This window comes from Hirsutella rhossiliensis, assembly GCF_020360975.1.
Source record: "Hirsutella rhossiliensis strain HR02 chromosome Unknown scaffold00003, whole genome shotgun sequence".
Lineage (NCBI taxonomy): Eukaryota > Fungi > Ascomycota > Sordariomycetes > Hypocreales > Ophiocordycipitaceae > Hirsutella > Hirsutella rhossiliensis.
The window spans coordinates 1,443,372-1,466,760 of record NW_025408669.1 but is presented as its reverse complement, the minus strand read 5'-3'; the positions used below and the strand labels follow the sequence as shown (position 1 = coordinate 1,466,760).

General features: G+C 60.1%; 7 protein-coding genes across 7 annotated transcripts; 4 read left to right on the top strand and 3 right to left on the bottom strand.

The window, feature by feature from the left end:
- Positions 1-2,741: 2,741 nt before the first annotated feature.
- HRG_02982 (nucleosome assembly protein (NAP) domain-containing protein) lies at positions 2,742-3,784 on the top strand (the record flags this gene model as incomplete). Its single annotated transcript, XM_044861453.1, has 3 exons — positions 2,742-2,829; positions 2,905-3,627; positions 3,681-3,784. 3 exons carry the CDS (start codon positions 2,742-2,744, stop codon positions 3,782-3,784), a joined length of 915 nt encoding a protein of 304 aa, XP_044722479.1.
- Positions 3,785-5,156: 1,372 nt separating this feature from the next.
- On the top strand, positions 5,157-6,727 carry HRG_02981 (oxidoreductase AflY; the record flags this gene model as incomplete). Its single annotated transcript, XM_044861452.1, has 4 exons — positions 5,157-5,270; positions 5,325-5,366; positions 5,449-6,200; positions 6,280-6,727. The coding sequence occupies 4 exons, from the start codon at positions 5,157-5,159 to the stop codon at positions 6,725-6,727; spliced, it is 1,356 nt and encodes a 451-aa protein (XP_044722478.1).
- Positions 6,728-6,896: 169 nt separating this feature from the next.
- Positions 6,897-9,727, bottom strand: HRG_02980 (dip2/Utp12 family domain-containing protein; the record flags this gene model as incomplete). Its single annotated transcript, XM_044861451.1, has 4 exons — positions 6,897-7,985; positions 8,136-9,468; positions 9,525-9,637; positions 9,710-9,727. 4 exons carry the CDS (start codon positions 9,725-9,727, stop codon positions 6,897-6,899), a joined length of 2,553 nt encoding a protein of 850 aa, XP_044722477.1.
- A 569-nt stretch (positions 9,728-10,296) lies between these two features.
- Positions 10,297-11,649, top strand: HRG_02979 (septin domain-containing protein; the record flags this gene model as incomplete). Its single annotated transcript, XM_044861450.1, has 4 exons — positions 10,297-10,401; positions 10,485-10,647; positions 10,708-11,018; positions 11,071-11,649. 4 exons carry the CDS (start codon positions 10,297-10,299, stop codon positions 11,647-11,649), a joined length of 1,158 nt encoding a protein of 385 aa, XP_044722476.1.
- A 706-nt stretch (positions 11,650-12,355) lies between these two features.
- HRG_02978 (mitochondrial branched-chain alpha-ketoacid dehydrogenase kinase) lies at positions 12,356-13,925 on the bottom strand (the record flags this gene model as incomplete). Its single annotated transcript, XM_044861449.1, has 5 exons — positions 12,356-13,183; positions 13,231-13,513; positions 13,573-13,692; positions 13,767-13,802; positions 13,873-13,925. The coding sequence occupies 5 exons, from the start codon at positions 13,923-13,925 to the stop codon at positions 12,356-12,358; spliced, it is 1,320 nt and encodes a 439-aa protein (XP_044722475.1).
- Positions 13,926-16,255: 2,330 nt separating this feature from the next.
- Positions 16,256-20,384, top strand: HRG_02977 (ICP0-binding domain of ubiquitin-specific protease; the record flags this gene model as incomplete). The annotated part of the gene is made up of 11 exons (XM_044861448.1): positions 16,256-16,481; positions 16,543-16,690; positions 16,788-17,247; positions 17,313-18,118; positions 18,170-18,255; positions 18,317-18,966; positions 19,026-19,174; positions 19,232-19,661; positions 19,705-20,028; positions 20,084-20,213; positions 20,257-20,384. The coding sequence occupies 11 exons, from the start codon at positions 16,256-16,258 to the stop codon at positions 20,382-20,384; spliced, it is 3,537 nt and encodes a 1,178-aa protein (XP_044722474.1).
- A 693-nt stretch (positions 20,385-21,077) lies between these two features.
- HRG_02976 (ankyrin repeats (3 copies) domain-containing protein) lies at positions 21,078-22,974 on the bottom strand (the record flags this gene model as incomplete). The annotated part of the gene is made up of 3 exons (XM_044861447.1): positions 21,078-22,040; positions 22,092-22,471; positions 22,791-22,974. 3 exons carry the CDS (start codon positions 22,972-22,974, stop codon positions 21,078-21,080), a joined length of 1,527 nt encoding a protein of 508 aa, XP_044722473.1.
- Between the last annotated feature and the right edge of the window lie 415 nt (positions 22,975-23,389).

Genomic DNA, 23,389 nt, shown 5'->3' with positions numbered 1-23,389 from the left:
GACTGCACATACAAGACGAACAAATATAAGATGCCACTGCTCGATATGATCGGCGTTGATGCCTGTCAGCGGTCATTCTGTATTGCCTTTGCCTTCCTCAGTGGTGAAGACGAAAATGACTATATCTGGGCACTGGACCAACTCCAATCGATATACGAGTTATATGACATTCGCCAGCCATCGGTTATCCTGACAGATCGCTGCCTCGCCTGCATAAACGCAATTTCCGGTGCTTTCCTGCGTCCAAGTCTCTGCTTTGCATCTGGCATGCGAATAAGGCGGTGCTTAGCTATTGCAAACCAGCTTTCGACCGTGACGATGAGGACTCTAATAGTGATGAGAGGTGGGCTGAGTTCTTTGGGTATTGGCACTCAATCGTGGGCTCGAAAGATGAGGAGACATTTGATCAACAAGTTGAAGAGCTCGAGAAGCGCTTTGTGCCACGATACGTCAAGGAGGTTAGCTACATACGGAAACCTGGTTGGACCCGTATAAGGAAAAGCTCGTCAAGGCCTGGGTCGACCAATATGCTCACTTCGGCAATGTGGCTACTTCCGGGTGGAAGGCATCCACGCATTATTGAAGAGTCACCTTAAGAAGTCAACATTAGACCTCTTCGAGGCAACGAGGGCAATCAAGCAAGCTCTCCTCAACCAACTGGCCGAGCTACAAGCCAACCAAGCCAGGCAGCATATACGGATGCCAATTGAGCTCTCTGGAACCGTATATAGCACGGTACGTGGCTGGGTATCACACGAAGCCTTGCGACAGGTTGCAAAGCAACACAAGCGCCTCAACGAGAAAAACACCCCATCTTGCACAGGCAGCTTCACCAAGTCTCGCGGTCTCCTTGTGCGCACGCATTACAGTCTCTCATAGTGGAAGATCTGCCCCTCCGGCTACAACATTTTCATACACATTGGCGCCTTCGACGGGATAACAAAGAGATTGGTCAGGTCCTCATAGAGCCTCGTCGGCGACTAGACCAACTTGTCGCCGCATCAAGGATATCACAGTCATCCACACAGCGCGAGCCAAGTGCATTTGAAGCCATAGAGTCAGATCTACGGCCAAAGGCGCCGCCTACATGCAGCAAATGCCACCAGCAAGGGCACATCATGACATCTCGCAATTGTCCTTTACGCTATAGCGACATACTGCAGCGGGCAGAGGCACGGGCGGCACAGACTGCAGAGACTGCAGCAATTGCAGGGACTGCACAGACTGCACAGACTGTACAGACGGTAGCAGTTCCAGAGACTGCGCAGACTGCAGCAGTCATGGAGAAAATGACAGTTGCAGTCACTACGGTCTCTACAGTCTCTACAGCAATTGCAGAGACTACAGAGACTACAGAGAATCTATTATATGATGACCCACGAGCCATCTATCAGAGGTATGTCAGGAAAGAGACTCTTGGTATAGAGCACAGCCTCGCGGCAGTCTCAAGACCAACCAGGCATACCGAAAGGCAATGGGCTTGCCATTGCGCTACAGCAAGACTGAATATGACTGGTGCCTCGACTGGAAGCAAATGTCAAGGAGCTGCGGCTCGAGGCAATGGACCAAGGTAGAGATGATGGCATACCTTGATTGGGATAAGGCAGAAGAAGAGCGATTAGATGCCCGGGTGGCCGAGGAAATTCAGGTGCAGCCTTTCTCACGAGAAAGAGGTACTGCAGGTATATGGGCTGACTGCGAGAGAGACTCAGAGGAACAGCAGGCATTTTATTCATATATAAGTGGTGATGATGCCGGCGATGCGAAAATGTGAGGCAGATCGTGAGATCACCGACATGCACCGGCGTGTAGCACTGTAGCTGGCCAATTTTAAGGCGGTGAACTTCCGCGCACCCTCCCTTGCCACGCAACAGCGGCGCCCTTTGCGTCACGTCAATCTACCAAATAGGGAAGGCTATGGGTTCGAACCTAAGGGATATCCTCCTTTGCAATTAATTGAAGCTATATGTATGCAGCAAGCATGCTGTATCGGTGAGGCCGACTGCGAGCGCAGTTGGCGGCGGCCCAAATGGCCTGCCAGGCTTACATAACAGGCGCGGACGTCCGCGCCGACTTTAAAGGCGCGGGGGTCCGCGCCTCTATTGGCTCCCGCAGCCAACGCCTGGGGGGTGCGCTTTGGTGGAGACCCGCCTGTAATAAGACCCTGAGGCCTGAGCTAGGTAAGTTAGTACTAACCAACATTTTTCTTCACCCTCTGGCCGAGACGCCCGAGGGCTCCTCGGGATACTCAAAAGCTGGCCGCCAAAGAGGTACAGCAGGGAGCTGCTCCGCGGAGCCTCTTTTCATTTTCTTCTCGTCCAAAACGGCACTCTTCCTTTTCCCCCGACTCAACCTTCACCCTATCCAACGCCGAGACCAGGGTACAGTGTGCAGGGGTCCTGCGGTGGGCTGAAATGACATCAACCCCACCGCGCAGCGAGAAGGGAAAAACAGAGGCGTGAGCAAAGAATAAATTTCATCCACCAAGGCCACTTTTTCCCATCCAGCATCCCTCTGGAGGACAAGAGACGGAGCCTGTCGCTGCAGCCAAGCACTCAACACACGCCCCCTTGTCATACCCGTTGCATTTTTTCCTCGCCGCGCAGAGAATTTCGGTGAGTCTCGTGTTTGACAAGATTTATAAAAGAATACCCATCCCCTGACCCGCCTCTCCTCCAGGCCCTGTTATTCCATATCCTCCTTGGCTGCTTGCTGTCTCCGACCTTGATTCACCAGTCACCATGTCGGCCGAGAATCTCGACACCCCCATCTCCTACGAGCAGCTCGAGGACCTCGAGGATGACTTTGAGGAGGTAGAGCTGGAGCTGCGTAAGTGACTCATTTGCCCGCGTGTCTCTTGCTGCCGCCGTCCTCACCCTCGCTGACACGCCGCCCGTGACGCAGTCCGCCAGCAGGCCAAGCTCACAAAGGACCTCTACGCCAAGCGCGAGAAGCTCGTCGCCGACATCCCGCACTTCTGGCCCCTCGTCTTCGAGCAGTCGCCCCCCGACATTGACGAGTACATCCAGCCCTCGGACGCGGCCCTGCTCCTCGGCTCCCTCCAGTCGCTCTCCGTCGAACGCTTCGAGCTGCCGGCCGGCGACCCGCGCAGCATCGCCATCAAGTTTGAGTTTTCCGAAAACGACCACTTTGAGAATACGACGCTCGAGAAGCGCTTCTCGTGGCGCCGCGCAAAGGACGGCTGGGAGGGCCTCGTCAGCGAGCCCGTCGACATCAAGTGGAAGGCCGACAAGGACCTGACGGGCGGCATGCTGGGCCTCGCCCGCAAGGTCTGGGAGGAGGAAAAGGCCGGCAAGACGGGCGAGACCGAGGCCAAGAAGAAGCTCAAGGAGCAGATGGACGGCACCGGCCTCGGCGGCATGAGCTTCTTTGCCTGGTTCGGCTTCCGCGGCCGCGACGTCTCGGCCGACGAGGACCGCGAGGCCTACAAGGTGCAGCAGGAGCGGCGCCAGGCCCGCAAGGAGGGCAAGGAGGTCGAGATCGAGGATGAGGACGGCGACGACGACGACGACGACGAGGAGTACGAGTTCGAGATCTTCCCCACCGCCGACGACCTGGCCGTTGCCATTGCCGAGGACCTGTGGCCCGGTGCCGTCAAGTACTTTAGTGAGTTTTGCCGGCCATCATCGACGTCAAGTCGGCTGCTAACGCGCGTGCAGTCCAAGCCCAGGAGCAGGACGCCATGAGCGACATGGACTTCGAGTCGGACGAGGACGAGGACATGGACGACGCCGGGGGCGAGAAGCAGAAGGAGAAGATGTAATGCACGCGGGCGAGGTCGATTGCTGGCCAGTCCTAATCACCGCGCCAGGAGACACGGTGATGGGGGTTGAAGCAGGCCAGACGCAGGTTGGGGGGCATGGTTCCCCTATTCGGTCGCCGGAGGCTATGCGTCCAAGATGCTGTTTGGGGCTGGACACGAGGCTCGGGTTGACCATGGCGAAAAGCGACACGGGGTGTCTCGGTTTCGGGGCGACGACGATTCGGCAGCAGGGTGCAGGAAGCGCTCGGCGTCGGCACAGGCAGCGGAGGGAAATATCGGCTCCACGGATAGAGAGAGACGAGAACCTAATCTAATGGCGGTGATTCTCCTATTTGCCTCAGCCGGCGTCGCATGTCGTCTGCTGGCTCTGGCTACACGCACGCGGTCAAGCAAGTTAAGTATGCTGGTCATGTCATATTACAGGAATGCAGGACACATCGGCTTGGGTCTCCGCGTCCGACAGCCGGGCCGGCGATGGATTTCCCCGAATCCCGACCCCCGCCATTCCCGGTGGCACCGAGAAGGGCTTTCCCTGGTGTGCACGCTTCGTTCGTGCAGCCGCAAATGGACGCAGACAAGGCGGGAGACGAGGCCGGTGATGTCACCCGCCCAGCGGCGACGAGCCGGCGCATCCACTCGACGCGCGCAGGCGCCGAGCCGAGCGACGGACCAATCCGAGGGCGGCATTTTCCAAGCACGGCTTTCACCTGCAGCCATGCGCACCTGGTTTGGCATCACGGACGTACAGTACTGTAATATGCACTGTAGCGCCGTCATTCTATCCTTCTTCTCTCCCTCGGACCTCCGAGCACATCGCGTCGCGAGGCTCAGGGCCCATTTGTCAGCGCATTCGACGAGCCCCCGTCTCGCCGCCGTTTCGGCTGCTTGGGCGGACGGACGCGGGCCGGAGGGGGAGCGTGTGAACCGAGATGGGAGGGGGGGGAGGGAAGCGGGCGTGGCAGGTCTGATGGCGAGGCAAGCGCTCCATTGCCCAAAAGGAATCGCGGGCGCATATATAGTGCCCGTCCGTCCCGGATCTCCAGACAGAGCCACATCGTGAAAGCCACTTATAAGTGATAACCCTCCGCCCATCCATCCGCAAGTTCCAACATCTTCGCCCTCACCCTCGCCCTCTCTCCCACCCCCCCACTCCCGCCCGTCCATCTCTCGTGGCATCAGAGACTTCCAAAGGCCGCGCCCTCTGATGCGCCTGGCGCGGGTTCCGCTGCGAGCCGTCCACGCCCCCATCATCCCACCACCGCGCACCGTCGTCGCTGCTACTACTACTCTGCCGCCTCGGAGCCTGTCCACCCAGTCTGCCTCGCCGTCGTCCACTGACGCCCGTCGTCGTCCCCATCGCCGTATGCCCAGCATGGCGACGCCGTATCAAATCCGCGTTTCCCCGCGCGACACGGGCTTGCTCGCCGTCGAGCAGGACGAGGCCGCCGCCGCAAAGGTCTCGGAGCTGCTGCAGAAGGATCTCGAGGTTGTCTCTCGCCCCTCTCGGTGCTTTCTCGTGCTGACTCTTCCCGTGCCGCAGAGCCATCACGTCTTCTTCAACGACGAGGGCTTCCATAACCACGTACTTGACAACCCCCCCCCCCCCTTTCCTTCTCCTTCTTCTATATCCCTTTTCTTCCCCTACTAAGTAAGACGCCGGCCAGATCTCCCACCACCTCCTCACCCTCTACGGCACCGGCGCCAGCCCCGCCGCCCTGCAGGAAGCCTACGACGCCAACACGGCGTACCAGCTCAAGGCCCACGAGCCCACGCGCGGCCTCGCCGTCGTCGACGAGCTCGAGGCCGACTGGCCCGCCCACGCGCCGCGCTACCTCGGCCAGGACCAGCATTACGCCGACTTCCTGCGCTACTTCCAGCGCCGCATGGAGCGCTCCGAAGGCCGCGGCGGCTGGGAGGCCGTCGTCAAGGACCATCTGCTGGCCGACACCCCCGCGGCGCTCGACATGCGCGGCCGCCTCTATGCCGGCTTCCTGCACCCGCTGATCCAGCTCATGTACGGCATCGAGTGGCACCAGCCGGCCATGGTGGCAGAGGGCCTCGCGCAGGCGGCCGTGCACGAGGCGCGCATCGGCGACTTCATGGCCAAGGTGGACGACGCCGCCGCCGCGTCTCCGCCCCCTGCTCAGCAGCGCCCGCTCGCCGAGATGCTGGAGAAGATGCGCTCCGAGCACCCCAAGCTGGCCGCCAGCGCCCGCTGGGAGGACCCCAACCGCATCTACGACGGCGTGCTGGCCCGCGCCGAGCCCGAGGCCGTCGCCCTGCTCGCCGGCATCCGCGTCCGGCCTGACGACGACCTGGCCGAGCGCACCGCCGAGATGGTGCACTGCGCCGCCTACGTTGCGGCGGCCGCGGCGTGCAATCCGCCCTACGAGCCCAAGTTTGACTTCTTCCTCATGTGCGTCTGGTAGTCCCTGTTGCTGCGTCCGGCGTTGGTGCATAGATGGATGGATGGCTGACTCGATGCTCCCTTGCAGCCACCACCTCACCTCAGCCCCCTTCTTCCTCACCCTCAACAAGCTCGACTGGGTCCCCACCGCCTCCAAGGCCCGCCTGCTCGAGTGGAAGCTGCGCATGGACGTTCTCCAGTACCTCGCCCGCGGCTGCCCGCCCCTGCGCCGGGAAGCCCTGCAGACCCCCGGCCCGGACAGCCACGACAAGGCCGGCGGCAGCCATCTCGTCCCGCGCTTCCACCGCGTCGTCGACGACGGCCACACCATCAAGGTCGTCCGCGCCCTGCTGCTCGCCCAGCGCGAGTCGCAGGCCTGGCCGGGGCGTCCGTGGATCCGCATCGCCGACGACGACGCCTGGCGTCGCGTCATGCACTTGCTCTTGGCCAGCGTCGAGGGGAAGCCTGCGCAGCTTTGGGTCAGGTCTGCTGGCTTTGATGAGGCGTGGAAGGATATTCCCAAGGCGTCTCTCTAGGCGCGCGGCAAGCCTGCTTATGCCAAAGGGAAGAAAGGGGGTCAGGCGGGGGATTGGCCCGAGTTCCCGCCACTCCACCCACGCCGAGATCCGTCTCTTTCGGCTTGCTGGGAAGCATCTCCAAGGGGATATTCATGTACAGCGTGTGTGCATCTGACCTGGCCCCCGTCTAGTCTAGTCCAATCCACTCATCGTCACCGTTGTCCGAATCTCCGCCAGACCCTGTGTTCCCCTTAAGCTCCCATCTCGCCGTCTGTGGCTCGTCTCCGGATTTCATAAGCCCGCCGGCCCCCTTCTGCGCCGACTGCCCAGCCTGCCCCAGTAGATAGTCCACCATGTACACGTTCTCGTTGGCCAGCCTCCGGATCTCGTCCCTCGTCTTCGACACCGCCCGCGCAACCGCCCGCAGCTCCACGTCCACCTTGGCCCTGTTGGCCATCAGCCACGCGCCGTGCTTGTCCACGAGCGCCTTGATCCACAAGAGACAAAACTCCATGTGCGGCGACTCCTCCGTCTGCTGCGCCACGAAGCGCAACAGCCGCGACACGTACACCGTCGGCAAGCCGCCAACCACGAGCGAAATGTCCCCCGGCGGGACGGCCAGGAACACGCGTTTGATCAGGCCAGCCTCGTTGAGCCTAAATGCCATTACCAGCGCCTTGAGATGGTCGCCCTCCGTCTCCAACACGGCCAACGTCGACGCCGGCGTAATCTCCATGTTCAGATCGAATGGATCAAACTGCAGACTCGCGTCCACGCTGTAGATGAGGAGCCCCTCTGTCGAGGCGGCGCAAAAGGCCGTCCCAGAAGGGGAGAAGCCGAGGCTGGTGACCCGGACCGCCGGCAGCTTCTTCCTCGCCGACGGGTCTCCGCCCCGCTTCGACCCCGGCAAGCTGCTGTCGATGCGATCCTCGCGGTCCGACGCCTCGCCTTGGTCGTCTAGCTCCGCTATGGGCCCGGCCTCTGTCAGATGCTTGCTGTTGAGGAACTCACGCGTCCCCGAAAGGGAGAGGTTCATGCTGACGGTGAACTTCTTGAGCAGAACCATGGTCGTCACCGAGTACAGGCATATGTATTTGCTGTTGCCGCCGGCAAGGAGGCAGCTCCCATCCATGCTGTAGCGAATGCAGCTGAAGGCCTTGGTCCCCGCAACGTTGGCCGCGGTCCTGCGATCCGAGAAATGCCGTCCGCCCGACACGTCGCGGCGTCCGTCAAGCCCCGCTACTTGCTCGGCGTCGGCCAGAGACCAAAACGTCAGCTGTCCATCCAGCGTTGAGACGGCCAGCTGAAGAGAGTCTGGCCGTACGGCCACATCCAACACGTCGGCTTGCAGCTGGAGAGGCTCGCTCGTCTGCGTCCTGTCGAATATGGACCAAATCCGGGCCGTGCGATCCCAACTGCCGCTGACCAGAGACGTCCCGTTTGGCGCAAACGCCAGGGCAGAGACAGGGCCCTCGTGGCCGGACAGCTGGTCGAGCAGTTGGCCCGTCTGGACGGACCAGATGTGGATGTCGAAGGAATCCAGAGACCCGGCGGCCACCACCTCGCCACTGGGGTCCACCGCCATGCAGGAAAACGACAGCCGGGTCGGCGCCGTAAAGGTGCGGAAGTTTCGATACCGGATGAGATCCCACGCTCGCACGGAGCCGTCCAGGCTGGCGGTGAAGAGAACGTTGCCCTTTTTCGCAAACTCGCAAGCCGTGACTCCGCTCGTGTGCTCGGTAAAAGTGACGATGCAGAACCCCGACTCTGTATCCCAGACTTTAATCTTCCCATCGTCGGCCGTCGTCACGATGCGCTGGCCGTCGGGCGAGTAGACGAGCGAGTTCATGGCGTCGAAATGGCCCTGTTGCTTGAGTATGTAAGACTCTGACTGCCACTCCCACACCAGGAGCTGGCCTAGCTTCGAGGCTCCAAAGGCCAGCCACTCCCCGCTCTTGTTGATGGTGACATGATCAATGCCCTTCTGCGAGATGCTGAGCTTATGGATATTGTTCAGGTCAGGCATCTCGTATAGGCCAAAGATGCCGTTTGAGAAGCCGGCGACCAAGAGGTTGGTCTCGGGATGAAATGTCGCGCATTTCACGTGCGCGCTTCCCTGCATAAAGTAATGCCTCTGAACAATGCGCCACCGCAAGTCTTGGTCGTCGCCATCATCGTGCGCCTGTTCGCCCTCGAGGACACGATTGATGGGCTTGACGTAGCACCAGTCGAAGACGGCGCCATCCTTACTCACGGTGTAGATGGTTTCTTGGTCTTCGGAGAACCATGCGCCCACGACGGCCTGTTTGTGGCCCGAGAGCACCGTCGGCGTGAAGCCATCTTCGCGGTCCAGGCTCCATATCCTCACTGTGAGATCCTTGGAGGCGGTCAGGAAGAATCGGGAGTCGCTCGACCACTCAATGTGTTGGATGGTATCAAAGTGCCCCATGTGCGTGTGATGCCGCACAAACGGCGCAAAGTCGAGCTCGCCATCGGCAGTCAAGTCGGGCGTCAAGGGCACGCGCCACACCTCGATCTTGCGGCCCAGCCCGACAGCAAAGTGCTTCCCAGAAGGGGAAAAGGCGAGCGCCGTGACGGGCGACGAAAAGCGAAAGTAGTAAACGGGTATCCGGCGAAACAGGTTGGTCAGGATGGCCTGGCCTGCCTCATCGACGGTAAAGAGAATGTTGCCGCGGGGCGTGAGTCCTATTCTCGAGATGTTTGTGCGGTGGGCGAAGGGGAGTGTATATGACTTGTTCCTATCCCGGTGTTAGCATGACTTCAGAATACAGCGACAGACTGACGGGATGCATACTCTACCAGGTTAAAGACCGTCACCCGGTTGCCGACGGGCGAATAGAGGTGGGTGCCATCTGGGCTGAAGAGCAGGTTGCCCTGGCAGTAGACGGTGCCGAGCAAGTTTGAAAACTGCCAGTCGCAGCGTCAGAGTCGGAGTCTTCCAAGCACGCGTGCATACTGGAGCCAGGCGCAGAGACATACCTTGAATTCGGTCTTCATTGTCATTGACGGCAGGCCATGATCCTGTGGTGGATGATGGATCAGTGATAGAATTTCGGTTTGCGAATTGCTTCTTGTCTTATCGATTAGCTGATGCGCCCAACTTTTTCAGGCTCCTCTTGTAGATTAGACGGATGCCGGCAGATAATTAATCCCGACGCCCCTCATGTCCAAGACTACAGTAATTATTAGTCCATATTACCAGGCGATCCATGCGCACAGACCCTGCTGCAGGGCCGCTGGGCGAGGAGCAAGTGGAGCCCGGTTGACCGACTTCTCCTCTTGCCTGTGGTACCGCAGCATGCACCTTACATAATGGCAATGGCAGGCAAGGGCTGGAGGCCACGACCCTGCCCAGCCCCTTTGGGCTTGGTCTCATTTTCCCCTGAGTTGAGTGCGATTCACTGCAGAGCTGCGACTCTCTGGCCAGCTCCAGCATCCTTCAAACCCCCCCCTTCCCTTGGGTTCCCCTCGCAGCGCAGCCATAGACATCGCTCTCTTCGTCTCCGCCTCTGAGCCGGATATCCTGCATCACTCCCTATCTCTTCTCTCTTGCTGATTTCTCCAAGATGGCTCCCCCGGCCCCCGAGAGCGCCTCGCCCATTGGCATTGCCAATCTGCCCAACCAGCGGCACAAGATTGTCGCCAAGCGCGGTGCCAGCTTCACCATCATGGTGTGTTTTCTCGCTGCCTCGTCTGACTTTGGCGTCGAGACGCTTCCTCGTCGCCCGCGCGTGACTGACGTGTTGTTTTCCAGGTCGCTGGCGAGTCGGGCCTGGGCAAGACCACCTTTATCAACACACTCTTCTCCACCACCATCAAGAACTACGCCGATCACAAGAAGCGTCACCAGAAGCAGGTCGACAAGACTGTCGAGATTGAGATCACCAAGGCTGAGCTCGAGGAGAAGTTCTTCAAGGGTAGCCACATTTCCCTCTCTATCCTGCTCCACCACCGTGGCTGACCGTGCCCTCGTGCAGTCCGCCTGACTGTCATCGACACCCCCGGCTTCGGCGACTATGTCAACAACCGTGACTCTTGGATGCCCATCATCGAGTTTCTCGACGACCAGCACGAGTCCTACATGCTTCAGGAGCAACAGCCCCGTCGCCAGGACAAGATTGACCTCCGTGTCCATGCTTGCCTGTACTTCATCCGCCCTACCGGCCACACTCTCAAGCCTCTCGACATTGAAGTCATGAAGAGGCTCTGCTCTCGCGTCAACCTCATTCCAGTGATTGCCAAGGCAGACACCCTCAGCTCGGCCGACCTTGCCAAGTTCAAGCAAAGAGTGTGTTTCTTCGAGGGCCTTCTATGCAAGCGTCCACTAATCACGTCTGCAGATCATCTCCGTCATCGAGGCACAGAACATCAAAATCTACCAGCCTCCGATTGAGGAGGATGACGAGGCTGCCGCTCAGCACGCCCGCAGCCTCATGGCTGCCATGCCGTTTGCCGTCATCGGCTCCGAAAAGGACGTCAAGACGGGCGACGGCCGCATCGTCAAGGGCCGCCAATATTCGTGGGGTGTTGCCGAGGTTGAAAACGAGGATCATTGCGACTTCAAGAAGCTGCGATCGATCCTGATCAGAACGCACATGCTCGACCTCATCCACACCACCGAGGAGCTTCACTATGAGGCCTACCGTGCGCAGCAGATGGAGACCCGCAAGTTCGGCGAGGCTCGTCCCAGAAAGCTCGACAACCCCAAGTTCAAGGAAGAGGAAGAGGCCCTGCGGAAGCGCTTCACCGAGCAGGTCAAGATCGAGGAGCAGCGGTTCCGCCAGTGGGAGCAGAAGCTCATTTCCGAACGCGACCGCCTCAATAAGGATCTCGAGCAGACCCATGCCCAGATCAAACAGCTCGAGGGCGAGCTCGAGGCGATGCAGGGCAGCGCCGTCCGCAGCCACGGCCGTCGCTAAGCCAGGCGCGACGTGGACAGCGACCGATGATGATGTCGGGCAGTCTATGGTTGTTTCACCGGCTCGTCGCTCCACTTTTGGGGCCAGGAGTTGAAGAGGACGACGGATACCACCGCGGGAGGGGGAGAGGATATTATGGATACTCGTGTCACTGCTAACAGCTGTATCGGGAGTTGGGGCGCGGTACATTTGATGTGGTTCTGCGCGTCGCCCTCGGTTGGCCGCAGCTACAGAGTTATCACAGGCGTGCTCTTCCAAGTCTTTCTTCCACCAGTCTTGCGGTTGAGTCGGCGGTCAGCCGACGGCTTGGCTCTCCTCGGACAGGCGGGGTGGCGCGCGATGGCGAGTCCTTTTTATCTGTGACGCAGCCTTATTTCATCTGTCTGTTTTTTTTCTCCCTTTTTCTTTTCAAGCCCGGTTTCTCGCAGATAGGCAGCTGAAAGGCCAATGTAATCGACTCCTCATGTTTCACGACGGAAGACGTGCAAGTTGCGTTGGAGCGCATGCAGACATGGCCCGCCTCTGTCCACCCGTTTACCACCATAAGGTCGTGTTTAGAGGGCGTGGGCGGAAACAGTCCTGCTCCCTGCCCAGACCAGATGTTCACCATGCACTGTGGCGGCACGCTTCCCAGTGTCACGGCGCGCACGTCTTGATACACGCCGAGGTACATGATGGGAAGGCACGAGCGAAGGCCCGCGGTATTCTATACAGCGTCCATGCTGGCCCTGGTTGTGAGCTGCTCGTTCTTATTTCCGAGGCGAGATATCTGGAGAAAGGCGTCGACGCCGTAGCCCTCGAGGCTGTGGAGGTGGAGGCTGCCGGCCCAGTACTCTGCGTAGACGCGGCTGAGGGGAAGGCCCATGCCGAGGCGCAGGTTTGGGGGGCGGACGGTGAGCGGAGAGAGGGAGCTCTGGTAGGGGGGCGTCTTGAGGTCTGCGCGGGCGAGCTCGTCCTGGACGTGGAGCTCCTGCATGGTGGCGGCCATGCGAGGCACTTGGCCGAGGTTCTCGAGGCGGCGCTGGCTCTGGGGGCCCTTGCTGAAGGACCACAGGTGGGGGAGCTGGTCGCGGGGGATGCCGCCGCCCTGGTCCGAGATGCGGAAGATGACATGCTCCTGGGCTTCGCAGACGGTCACTTCGACGGGGGGGGGCGGCGTGGTGGTGGCTGGGGAAAGGGAGGAGGCGGTGTTGTCAGGCTTCTTGTGCTGTTGGCGATCGGCGACGGCCTGGACCGAGTTGCGCAGGAGCTCGCCGACAATGTACTCGATGTGGCTGAGGATGTAGGGGAAGCTGGCGTCAAGGTGGCCGACGACGCGGATCTCGGGGATGGCGACGTCGGGCCCATTTGTAGAGCGGGCGAGGGCACGGACGGCCTTTGCACAGCGGTCGACAACGTCCTTGGCGGAGCACTTGATGAAGACTTCGCCGATGAAGTCGGACTCGGAGAGCTTGGCGCCGGGGGAGAAGTAGGGCGAGTTGTATGTTTCCGTCAGGGAGAGATGTTGCTCGGCGATGACGCGGCGGGAGATGCGCTGGGCCGAGTTAGCCAGGCAGGTAAAGGTGGGGGGACCAGACTCACCGATCTCAGAATGGTATTCATAAACTGGTCGAGCTCTCGGGGGTCCATCAGCTCGCCGCACTCGAGAATGCCCTGGGCCAGCTTGGGGATGACGGTCAAGTGGCCCTTGAGGTTCTGGCTGATGATGCTGCAAAGTTTGTCGTTATCCTCGAGCGTCTTGACCTCCTTGAGCCTGCGGAAGGTGTCGAAGGCGTTGTAGTAAAGATCGTAGACGTCGTTGATGTGCTGGTTGGTTACGACGACGTAGGGGAGGCGTTGCATGTCGCGTAAGCGATGGGCTATTCTGCAGACTAGAGTCAGCGGGGAGCTCGGGGCGAGGTTGGGCTGGCGATCGGGGCTCACCTAACAGGCAACTCGGTGCGGACGTAGTTTGCGGAGCTGATGAGGCGCGACTCGGTGAGAGAGCGGCCAAAAACCATGAGCTGTCGGAGGCTTATCGGCCGGGCCTCTCGAGCGACCCATCTTGACGAGGAGGAGCGTCAGCGTGCGGGACCAACGAGAGCAGCCGGCTGGGAAGATGAAGGGGAATTATATACTCGTCTAAGACGGAGACGGGCCGCCAGGCGCCATTGCTGGCGGTGCGGGACTGTTGCTTCTGGAAGTTCTGGTGATGGTGGTGGGGTATGGGGGAGGACGAGTCACGGCCGGCAAGGGCCGAGGCCGCCGAGGCCAAAGGGACGGCGTTCAATCTGCATCGCTTGCTGGCCTGGGGCAGCGAGAGGGAGAACATGCCCACGGTTCCATGCAGAAGGGGGAATATGTGTGTGATGATGGATGGATGGCGCAGGATAGCTTCGGCGCAGGATAGCTTTCTCCTCGGTGGTGGGGCCCAGGAGCGATCTCGGGGGGGTGGTGAGTTGCTCCAAGGTCGAGAGAACAAGGTTGGCGGAAAAAGAAAAGGGGGAGACGAGGTATTAGAGGGCGGGCAATGGGGAAAAGAAGAGGCGGCGGAGGAGAGCGATGTCGATTTGCACGGCAAGACAGGCACGCACATGCAAGATGCAAGATGCAGGCAAGCTTGAGGCTATCGAATCGAAGGCCCCCCCCCTAGCGTTCAAGCTTTCCCCACATGAAGCGGTATCGGCAGCAGCCTAACGAGCGAGCAGCAACGGGCACAGCCCAACAGGCGCAAAACGACGGGCTTGAAGATGCAAATCTGGGCCAAGCGCGAGAGTTTTGAGTACAGAGTCGCAATGCGAGCGCTGATCTGCTGCAAGCGTCAGGTCAGCGGGAGACTTTTGCGAGCCGTGCTGCTTCACTCGGTCCATGCCTGTTTCCTCATCCCCTCTCTCCTGTCCCGCATTGTTTCTGCGCTCTGGCGGCAGAGGGAGATGGAGGGGGTGTTTTGCCAATGAGACCTGGTGCTGCAACGCCGGAGCGGGATTATACGGGAGAGGATGGGCACGCACGGGGAGCGTCGCCTGTATGGAGACGGGTATTAGTGTGTCGACTCGACTCAACAACACGCTTGCCTACAGGAGATGGTTTGCACGTGTCAGTGCTCATGCGGCTGGATAGATGGATGCCTTAATCATCCGTCAAAAGAGGCTTCACCAGATTGAACCAAGCAAGCCGTGTCATGTCGACTTGATGGACATGAGCTCCCGCAGCGTGGCCCCCTGCTCTTCTCCTCGAAATAGAGAGAGATATATATATATATATGCGAGAGCTGCCCAGTGCAAAAAAAACAAAACAAAAAACACATGCCAAGTTGGCCGTGTGGCAACAGAAGTGGACGTCAAAGCTGGAAGCTCAGAGCTGCATGCCTTGCAAGGTCCTGGGCCGCCTTACCGACGCAAGGTGAGGAGGGGCGCCAACGTCACCGGCTCCAGGCAGCTGAAGCGCCGCCCCTCTCTTCAGGCTTCCGTCCACCCACTGCCGGTGGAGGTGAGGATACACCGGCCCTGTTAGTGCGATACATGTCATAACCGGCCTGCACCATGCACACCCAGGTCCTGCCCTAGCACACCCAACCTCTGCCTTCACCACCAGCGCCCCCTCGACTCGGCACTCAGTCTCCACGAGGCAACGAGGAATCCAAGAAAAGGCTCCTCTGGCGGCCTGTCTCCCACCAAGTGCGGCCGAAATCCACCACTCCGCATTCGAATCCTGCCTGACCTGGCTCTCCTCTGCCCTCGCCCACGCACAGCACAGCGGCTTGTTCATAATACGTAGTAGGTAGGGAAGCGTAGGTCGAATACCATCCTGAACGAGACTCGCTCCGCGTTGCAGCAGAGCCTCTGGCCTGTTTCGTCAGTCTTCCCAGTTTATTTGATTTTTCATCTTGGAATAAACTCAACCTCTTACCTCGCTTTTTATCGCCTCCCAGAGAACATCGGCCCCTCCTCCAACTCTCGCCGCTTCCCATTTTTGGTTCCATTTTTTCCGTGCCCGGGTCTAGATTCTCTTCCACTTTTTGCCCCTTCACCTTTTCCCACCACCCACTGTCACTGCCCCCGCCGCCCGCCCGCCGCCTCCGCCGCCGCCGCCGCTCGCTTCCTCCCGCGCCCCGTCATTGTCGCGCCTGACGTCGTCCTCTTGTAATCCCATTTGTACGCGCTCGCCCGATTGCCACTGCTGCCCGCCCACTGCCGCCCACTGCCGCCCGCGACGCCTCTCGAGGCCCAGATCAAGCAAAAGAGCCGTCACGGCCTCTGCACTGGGCGCGCTGCGACCGGCAACCGCTGCCAGAGGCCGACCTCGACCCGAGCAAGCGGTCGACACGCCCAGCTGCCTGCCATGGTAAGCTTCCCTTGCTGCTGCCCCGTCGCCGCGGCTGAGCCCTTCACCTGCTCGTCTGGCTCTTGCTTGCCTTTGCCGCTGCACGCCGCGCCAGAGCCTTCTTCTTCGTCTCCTGCGACTGGCTGCCGACCCCCATGCCCGTCGCCACGGCACCTTCGTCATCACCCTCGAGACCCTCTCTGTCCTCGACACGTTCCACGCCTGTTCATTTCCCCTCCCCATATCCTCCCTCCTCCTATCCCCTGTTGCCATATCCAGTGCTCGTCTCGCCGCCGTTTTTACCATGGCCCCCGTCTCCCACCGTCTGCCCTACCGCAGCTTGGCTAATTCTGAATTCCGTCACCAGAGCTACAACGTCGACTCCCCCAATGAGATGGTGGTGGACGCCGACGACTATGTCGGCGTTGGCGATGCCCCCGAAAAGGACCCCGTCGCCATCATCAGCCCCGACCACCTCGACCAGGCCGAGACGGGCCACCAGCTTCAAGACCTGCCCATGGCCAACGACAGTGCGTCTCCCCCTTGCCGCCGCCGATTCCGCCCCGTCGGCTAACCTTGCTACCATCATAGACGAGGCCATGAAGGAGCTCGCTCTCCCGCCTTTATTAGATGAGCCCAAAATCATTGAGGACTACGCGCATACCTGGACCGTCGAGAACTGGCGCAATCTTGGCAAAAAGGCTCATGGTCCTGTCTTCCATGCCGGTGGTTTCCCATGGTGCGTCCATCTGCCTCTCTCTCCCATCCAAACAGCCGGCGCCTCCGCCTCTGTATGCAAAGATCAAAGTCCTTTACTGACATGCGTCTTCCCGCAGGCGTATCCTCCTCTTCCCCCACGGGAATAACACCGACCAATGCTCCATCTACCTTGAACACGGCTTCGATGCCTCCGCCGTCCCAGACAACTGGAGCTGCTGCGTCCAATTCGCCCTCGTTCTCTGGAACCCCAACGACCCGAGCTTATACGTTCACCATGCCGCTCACCACCGATTCACAAAGGAGGAGGGCGATTGGGGCTTCACCCGCTTCGTCGAGCACCGGAGAATGTTCAACGTCCCGTGGGAGCACGGCAGCCGCCCACTCTGCGAAAACGACACGGCCAACATCACGGCATATCTCCGCTTCGTCGAGGACGAGACGGGCGTCCTGTGGCACAACTTTGTCAACTACGACTCCAAGAAGGAAACGGGATACGTCGGCCTCAAGAACCAGGGCGCCACCTGCTACCTCAACTCCCTCCTGCAATCGCTGTACTTTACCAATGCCTTTCGCAAGGTGCGTTTTGACCCTTGCATCCGTAACCCTGTTGGCCGTCGTGGATGCTGATGCTGCCCGCACAGGCCGTATATGAGATCCCCACGGAAAACGACGAGAGCATGCAAAACTCGGCATACACCCTGCAGCGCCTCTTCTACCAGCTGCAGACGTCGGAGCAGGCGGTCGGCACCAATGAGCTGACAAAGTCCTTTGGCTGGGAGACGCGACACATCTTCGAGCAGCAGGATGTCCAGGAACTGTCGCGCAAGCTCATGGAGAGAATGGAGGAGAGGATGAAGGGCACAAAGGCCGAGAACGTCCTCCCCGAAATGTTCAGCGGCAAGATCAAGACGTACATCTCGTGTATCAACGTGGATTACGAGTCGAGCCGCATCGAGGACTTTTGGGACATCCAGCTCAACGTGAGCGGTAACAACAACGTGCTCGACAGCTTCCAGGACTACATCCAGGTAGAGAAGATGGACGGCGAGAACCAGTATTTTGCCGGCGACCAGCACAAGCTGCAGGACGCTAACAAGGGCGTCATCTTCACCAGCTTCCCCGACGTTTTGCATCTGCAGCTGAAGCGTTTCGAGTACGACATCCAAAGAGACATGATGATGAAAATTAATGACAGATACGAGTTCCCCGAGATCTTTGACGCCGCGCCCTACCTCGCCGAGGGCGCCGGCAGGTCGGAGCCCTGGACCTACCAGCTGCACGGCGTCCTCGTCCACAGCGGCGACCTCAATGCCGGCCATTACTACGCCTTCATCAAGCCGGAAAAGGACGGCTGGTTCTACAAGTACGACGACGACAAGGTGACGCGGGCCACCCTGAGGGAGGTGCTCGAGGAGAACTTTGGCGGCGAATACCGGACGGCCAACGGGTACCCTCGAGCGCCGCTCCAGAAGAAGGCACCCATCATGCGACAGAATAGCGCTTACATGTTGGTCTACATCCGTCAATCAAAGCTGGACAAGATACTGTGCCCAGTCACCCAGGCAGACACTCCACTGCATCTTCGTGAGCACACGCCCCCTCTGCAGACGTGTGGAAAGGCCCAACGCTGACGGACAAGGGACAGAGCAACGGTTCGAGGAGGAGAATGCGCTCCGAGAAACGCGCCGACGAGAGCAAAAGGAGGCGCACCTGTACATGATGGCCAAGGTCATCACCGATGACACGTTCCGGCAGTATGGCGGCACCGACCTGTGCGTCTTTGACGCCAATCCCGAAGTCGACGCCGCCGCCCCGAGGTCCTACAGGCTTCGCCGGACCATGACGATGGAGGAGTTTGCAAACCAGGTGGCCGCCGACATTGGCCAGGACGGACACAAGGTGCGGCTCTGGCTCATGGTCAACCGGCAAAATAAGACGATTCGACCCGACCAGCCGATCATGGATCTCGGGCCGACAGTCGAGGACGTCTTTACTCGATCAGCCGCACACCGCGATATGAGCCTGCGCGTGTGGGCCGAGGTCGCCGAGGAGCTCAGTGCCGAGGGCGAGCCCATCTGGCCGTCGTACCAAAGCCAGGCGAATGGCGCCGTCGTCAAAAACGACACTATTCTTTTGCTCCTCAAACACTTTGACTATGCCCAGCAGACTTTGACGGGTGTTGGCCACGTCTACATTGGCAAGGAGAGAAAGGTTGAGGAGCTCGTTCCTCTGATTTTGCACAAGATGGGCTGGGGAGAGAAGCTGCCGGCGGATGAGAAACTGCTACTGTGGGAGGTGCGTTACTGGATATGATGATCCCAACGCTGGGCGTGAGTGATGCTGACCCTCGTCAGGAAATCAAACCGACCATGATTGAGCCTCTGAAGCCAAAGCAATCGTTGAAGGTTGCGGAGCTTCAAGATGGTGACATCATCTGCTTTCAGCGGACCTCTGACAAGTCGGCCGACCAGGCGCGGGCTGCAAACAAGTCCCTGCAGGAATCGTGCGTCTCTTTTTCCCGGCTGCATCTAGGCTCGCCGGCTGCTGATGGTATTTCCAGAACTCGGGCTTCGGAGCATTTCGAGGACGCGCGCGAGTATTACGATTTTCTCGAGCACAAGAGGACAGTCAGGTTCCATCCCCATACGACCAGATGCGATCAAGCCCAATACCCGCCGTTCGATCTCGTTCTCAATGCGAAGATCAACTACGACGCCTTGGCCGAGCGCGTCGGCGCCTACCTCTCAGTGCCCCCTACGCACATTCGCCTGTGGACGGTCAATGCGACGACGAGCAATCCCAAAGCTCCGGTTCGACGGGGAACCAACCCAAGCCTGCGGCAGATTCTAAACCCAATGGGGTCAAACACGCTCAACTCGAGCCAGAGGAACGACGCGTTTTACTTTGAAGTTTTAGAAATCAGTCTCGCCGAGCTAGACACCAAGAAGAGCATCAAGGTCACATGGCTGAGCGAGGGCATCACCAAGGAGGTGAGAAAGTCTGATCACGTCCTGGATGACTTTTTGCTGATAGTCGAAACAGGACCACCTTGACTTGCTCGTTCCCAAGACTGGGACAATTGAAGATCTCATCCAGGCCCTCGTCAAGAAGGCCAAGATCCCGGATGAGGCCGAGGGCGGGCAAATTCGGGTATACGAGACAAGCTCCAACCGGTTCTATCGCGAGCCCCAGCGCGAGCACCCTGTTCTCAACTTGAACGAGTACACGCAAATATATGCCGAGCGGGTGCCGGAAGAGGAGGTGGGGGCGGATGACAAGAACTTCATTCACGTCTTGCATTTCCAGACCGAAGTCAACCGGGTGCACGGGGTTCCGTTCAAATTCCTGCTCAAGGAGGCAAGTAACGCGCCGTTGTCAGGGAGTGCTGGACGTTTGCTGACACTCTTCACAGGGGGAGAAGTTTTCCGACACGAAGAAGCGGCTTGAGAAGCGCACGGGTCTCAAGGGCAAGAGCTTCGAGAAAATCAAGTTTGCAGTGGTGCGGCGGGCAAGCTACTCCAAGCCACAGTACCTCGACAGTGGTGAGTCCCCCTTATCTCCCTTTGGTGAACTGGGCTGGGCCAGAGGCTGACATAGTGCAAGACGACGAGCTTTGGAACGTGGCTTCATCCGAGGACGACTTTCTGGGCTTGGACCACGTGGACCGGACGAGGTCGTTGCGGAACGGCGTTGGGGATCTCTTCCTTCGTTGACGGGACCGGATACACGTGTGGGTTTTGTCTAGGTGTGCGTGTGTGGATAAGACGGAGAGCATCTTGGCAAGAGGCTGGGATCCTGCGAACGCAGTCGGCGTCCGGGCATGCGGAGATTGGCAGTCGGCATCTTGTCTTGGGTCGTGGCCTGTCTGCGGCGCCGACCAGCAGCGGCCGATGAGTTCTGGATGGCTCGACAGTCGGCGCTTGGACGAAGACGGTTTTCAGTTGGCGGTTGAAAAGAAAGAAGCACTGTAAGCTAGCTGGCTTGCCTAGAACAACGAGCATTCATTCTATAGAGGGACCTCGAGCTGCGCACGGGGAACTTGAATTTGGTGACACGTTGGCTGTCTTGGCCGAGAGCTGATATAGGGTAGCTAGGGCGGAGTGGGGTCTTGGAGCCTTTTGACAATGCAGAGTTGTGTATGTTCACAGGTGTGTTGACTGAGGCCATCTTCTCGCGCACAAGTCTCTGTCTTCTGTCTTTGGCGAGAAACATGTGATAGGTTGGCCTCTGTCTAACAATATCAACATGGGTGCGGCGGCTCTACCCGAGGCGACCCGGGATGTGTCCAGACTCTTGAGTGCTCATCAACCAACACCACCAACCACCACCCGCTCCAACACACTGCCCCCCTCCCTCATGGATCCTTTCCGTTCAACATTCACTGAGCGACTGCTGTGCGTCGATATTCAGTCCCGGTTGCGGCGGTACTTGGCCAAAGGCCCGCGCTCAACCTCCTCGACGGACAGGTGGGCGCCGGCCGAGGTGAGGAGGCGGGCACAGGCGTCATTGCCGGAGAGGGTGGCGAGGAAGAGGGGCGAGTTGTTTGCGCGGTTGCGCTCGTGGACGCCGGCGCCGCGCCGGAGCAGCTCGAGGGTGACGTCGGGGCAGCCGGAGACGGCGGCGAGGTGGAGGGCCGTGTTGCCGGCGTAGTCGGCCGTCTTGAGCAGCAGGCGCGAGGCGTCGCCGTCGAGCAGCTGGCGGACGACGTCGACCTCTGCGCCCTGGATGGCGTAGCCGAGGGCGGCAAAGGCGGCCTCGAGAGGGGTGAGGCGGGCGGCGGCGACCTCGAGGGGGTCCGAGGTCGGGTGGGCAAAGGTCGGGCGGGCGACCTCGGTCAGCTCGCCGCGCAGGGAGCGGGAAAAGGCGCGGGCAATGTCGTCGTTGGAGGTCAGGTCGGGGCGGGCCAGCAGGTAGGACAGCTTGGCGAGGGCGGCCTCGGGGGTGAGGTCGAGGCCGAAGATGACGCCGGCGCGGCCGAGGAGGGTGCCGGGGGCGTAGACGGGGGAGACGAAGCCGCTGACGCACTGGCTGACGTTGACGACGATGACGCCGCGGTCGACGGCGTGGCGGATGACGCGGGTGAGGCGGCCGTCTGCGCCGCCGGGGACGTTGCCCATGCCGAAGGTCTCGAGGATGAGGCCGCGGATGTCCGGCAGGTGCAGGACGGCGTCGACCATCTCGGGCTTGATGCCGGGGAAGACGCGCAGGCAGGCGACGTGGGCGGTGTCGAGGGCGGGCTCGACGCGGAAGCCGGCGATGGAGGTCGGGCGCAGGACGCGGGACCAGTCGACGTCGATGCCGAGGCCGTTGACGCGGGCGAGGGGCTCGCAGTTTGGACTGGCAAAGGCCTCGAAGGAGGCGGCCGAGACCTTTGTGGTGCGGTTGCCCCTGTACAGCTTGTGGTGAAAGAAGAGGCCGACCTCTGGGATGGCAAAGGTGCCGGCAATGACGAGCGACCCGAGCAGGTTGTCGACGGCATCCGACTGCAGGGCGAAGATGGGCGCCTGGGAGCCGGTGAGGATGACGGGCTTGCCCAGGTCGGAGAAGAGAAAGGAGAGGGCCGAGGCGGTGTAGGCGAGCGAGTCGGTGCCGTGCAGAATGACGAAGCCGTCAAAGAGATGGTAGTTGTCGGCGACGGCGGCGGCCATGGCGGACCAGTCGGAGGCCTGGATGGAGGAGGAGTCGAGCAGCGGGTCGAACTCGAGCATGCCGTAGCGGATGTGGCGCTTGTGGGCGGTGGGTGGGGTGCGGAGAGAGTCGATGGTGACGGGGCGGCCGTTGCGGACGGCCTGGAGTTTGACTTGTGGGAGGTTAGCATTTCTGGGTTATTTTGTTTTTCTATTTCCTCATCATCGTCTTGACCATGGTATTGGTCATTGCCTGTGTGCTTCTCTGGTGGCAGAGTTGTCATGGTGTAGGTGTGAGTGTATGTACGGGAGGGAAAGGGGTGGCGGGGGGGTCAAAAGTGAGGCTCTCACCACCTTTCCTGAGCAACACACCCACCACTTACACCGCCGCACACACACACACAGCAGCTGACCCAACACACATGGCATGCAATGGGCTCACCCAAAGAGGAGATAGCAGAAAAGAGAGAGAGAGAGAGAGAGAGAGCATACCATCGTGCCCAGACATGTCGTTAAAGGTCGGGCGCGGAGCCATGGCGCTCTCGAGAAAGCCCTCGCTCGGGGCCAGGCCGTCGGGGCCCTCCTGCATGCAGATGGTGCCGCCGGTGCCGATGATGAGGACCCGGGACTCGGGGAGGCCGGCGTCGACGCCGGGGCCGACCTGTGCGGGGGACATTATTCTTTTTTTGATTTGATGTGCCCTGGGGCCGAGACGGAAATCTATCTCACGGGACGAGAGGGCGTCCCATCGAGCCTGGACGGCCGTCGGTGAGCAGCAGCCGTCTTATAACGCAGCGGAAAGTCGGTGTTGGCCGTGACGATAAGCTGGCAGCGGGCTGAGACTCGGAGCGGATAGGAAGCGACGACGAGAGGGAGGGCGTGAGGGGGACGGCGAGGAAGCGAAAAATTGCCGTGACTTTAGTCATGGAAATGGTGCTGCGTCGGGAGATGGCGTCTGGATGCGAAGGCTATTAAAGAGCGCTAGGCAGGGTCGAGACAGGAGCGCGGGTGGAGCGGCGGGTGCCATTGTGCCGTGCGACGGCTCGCATTGAGCGAGCATCGTGAGGATCTGACGGGGTGTGGTTGGGGAT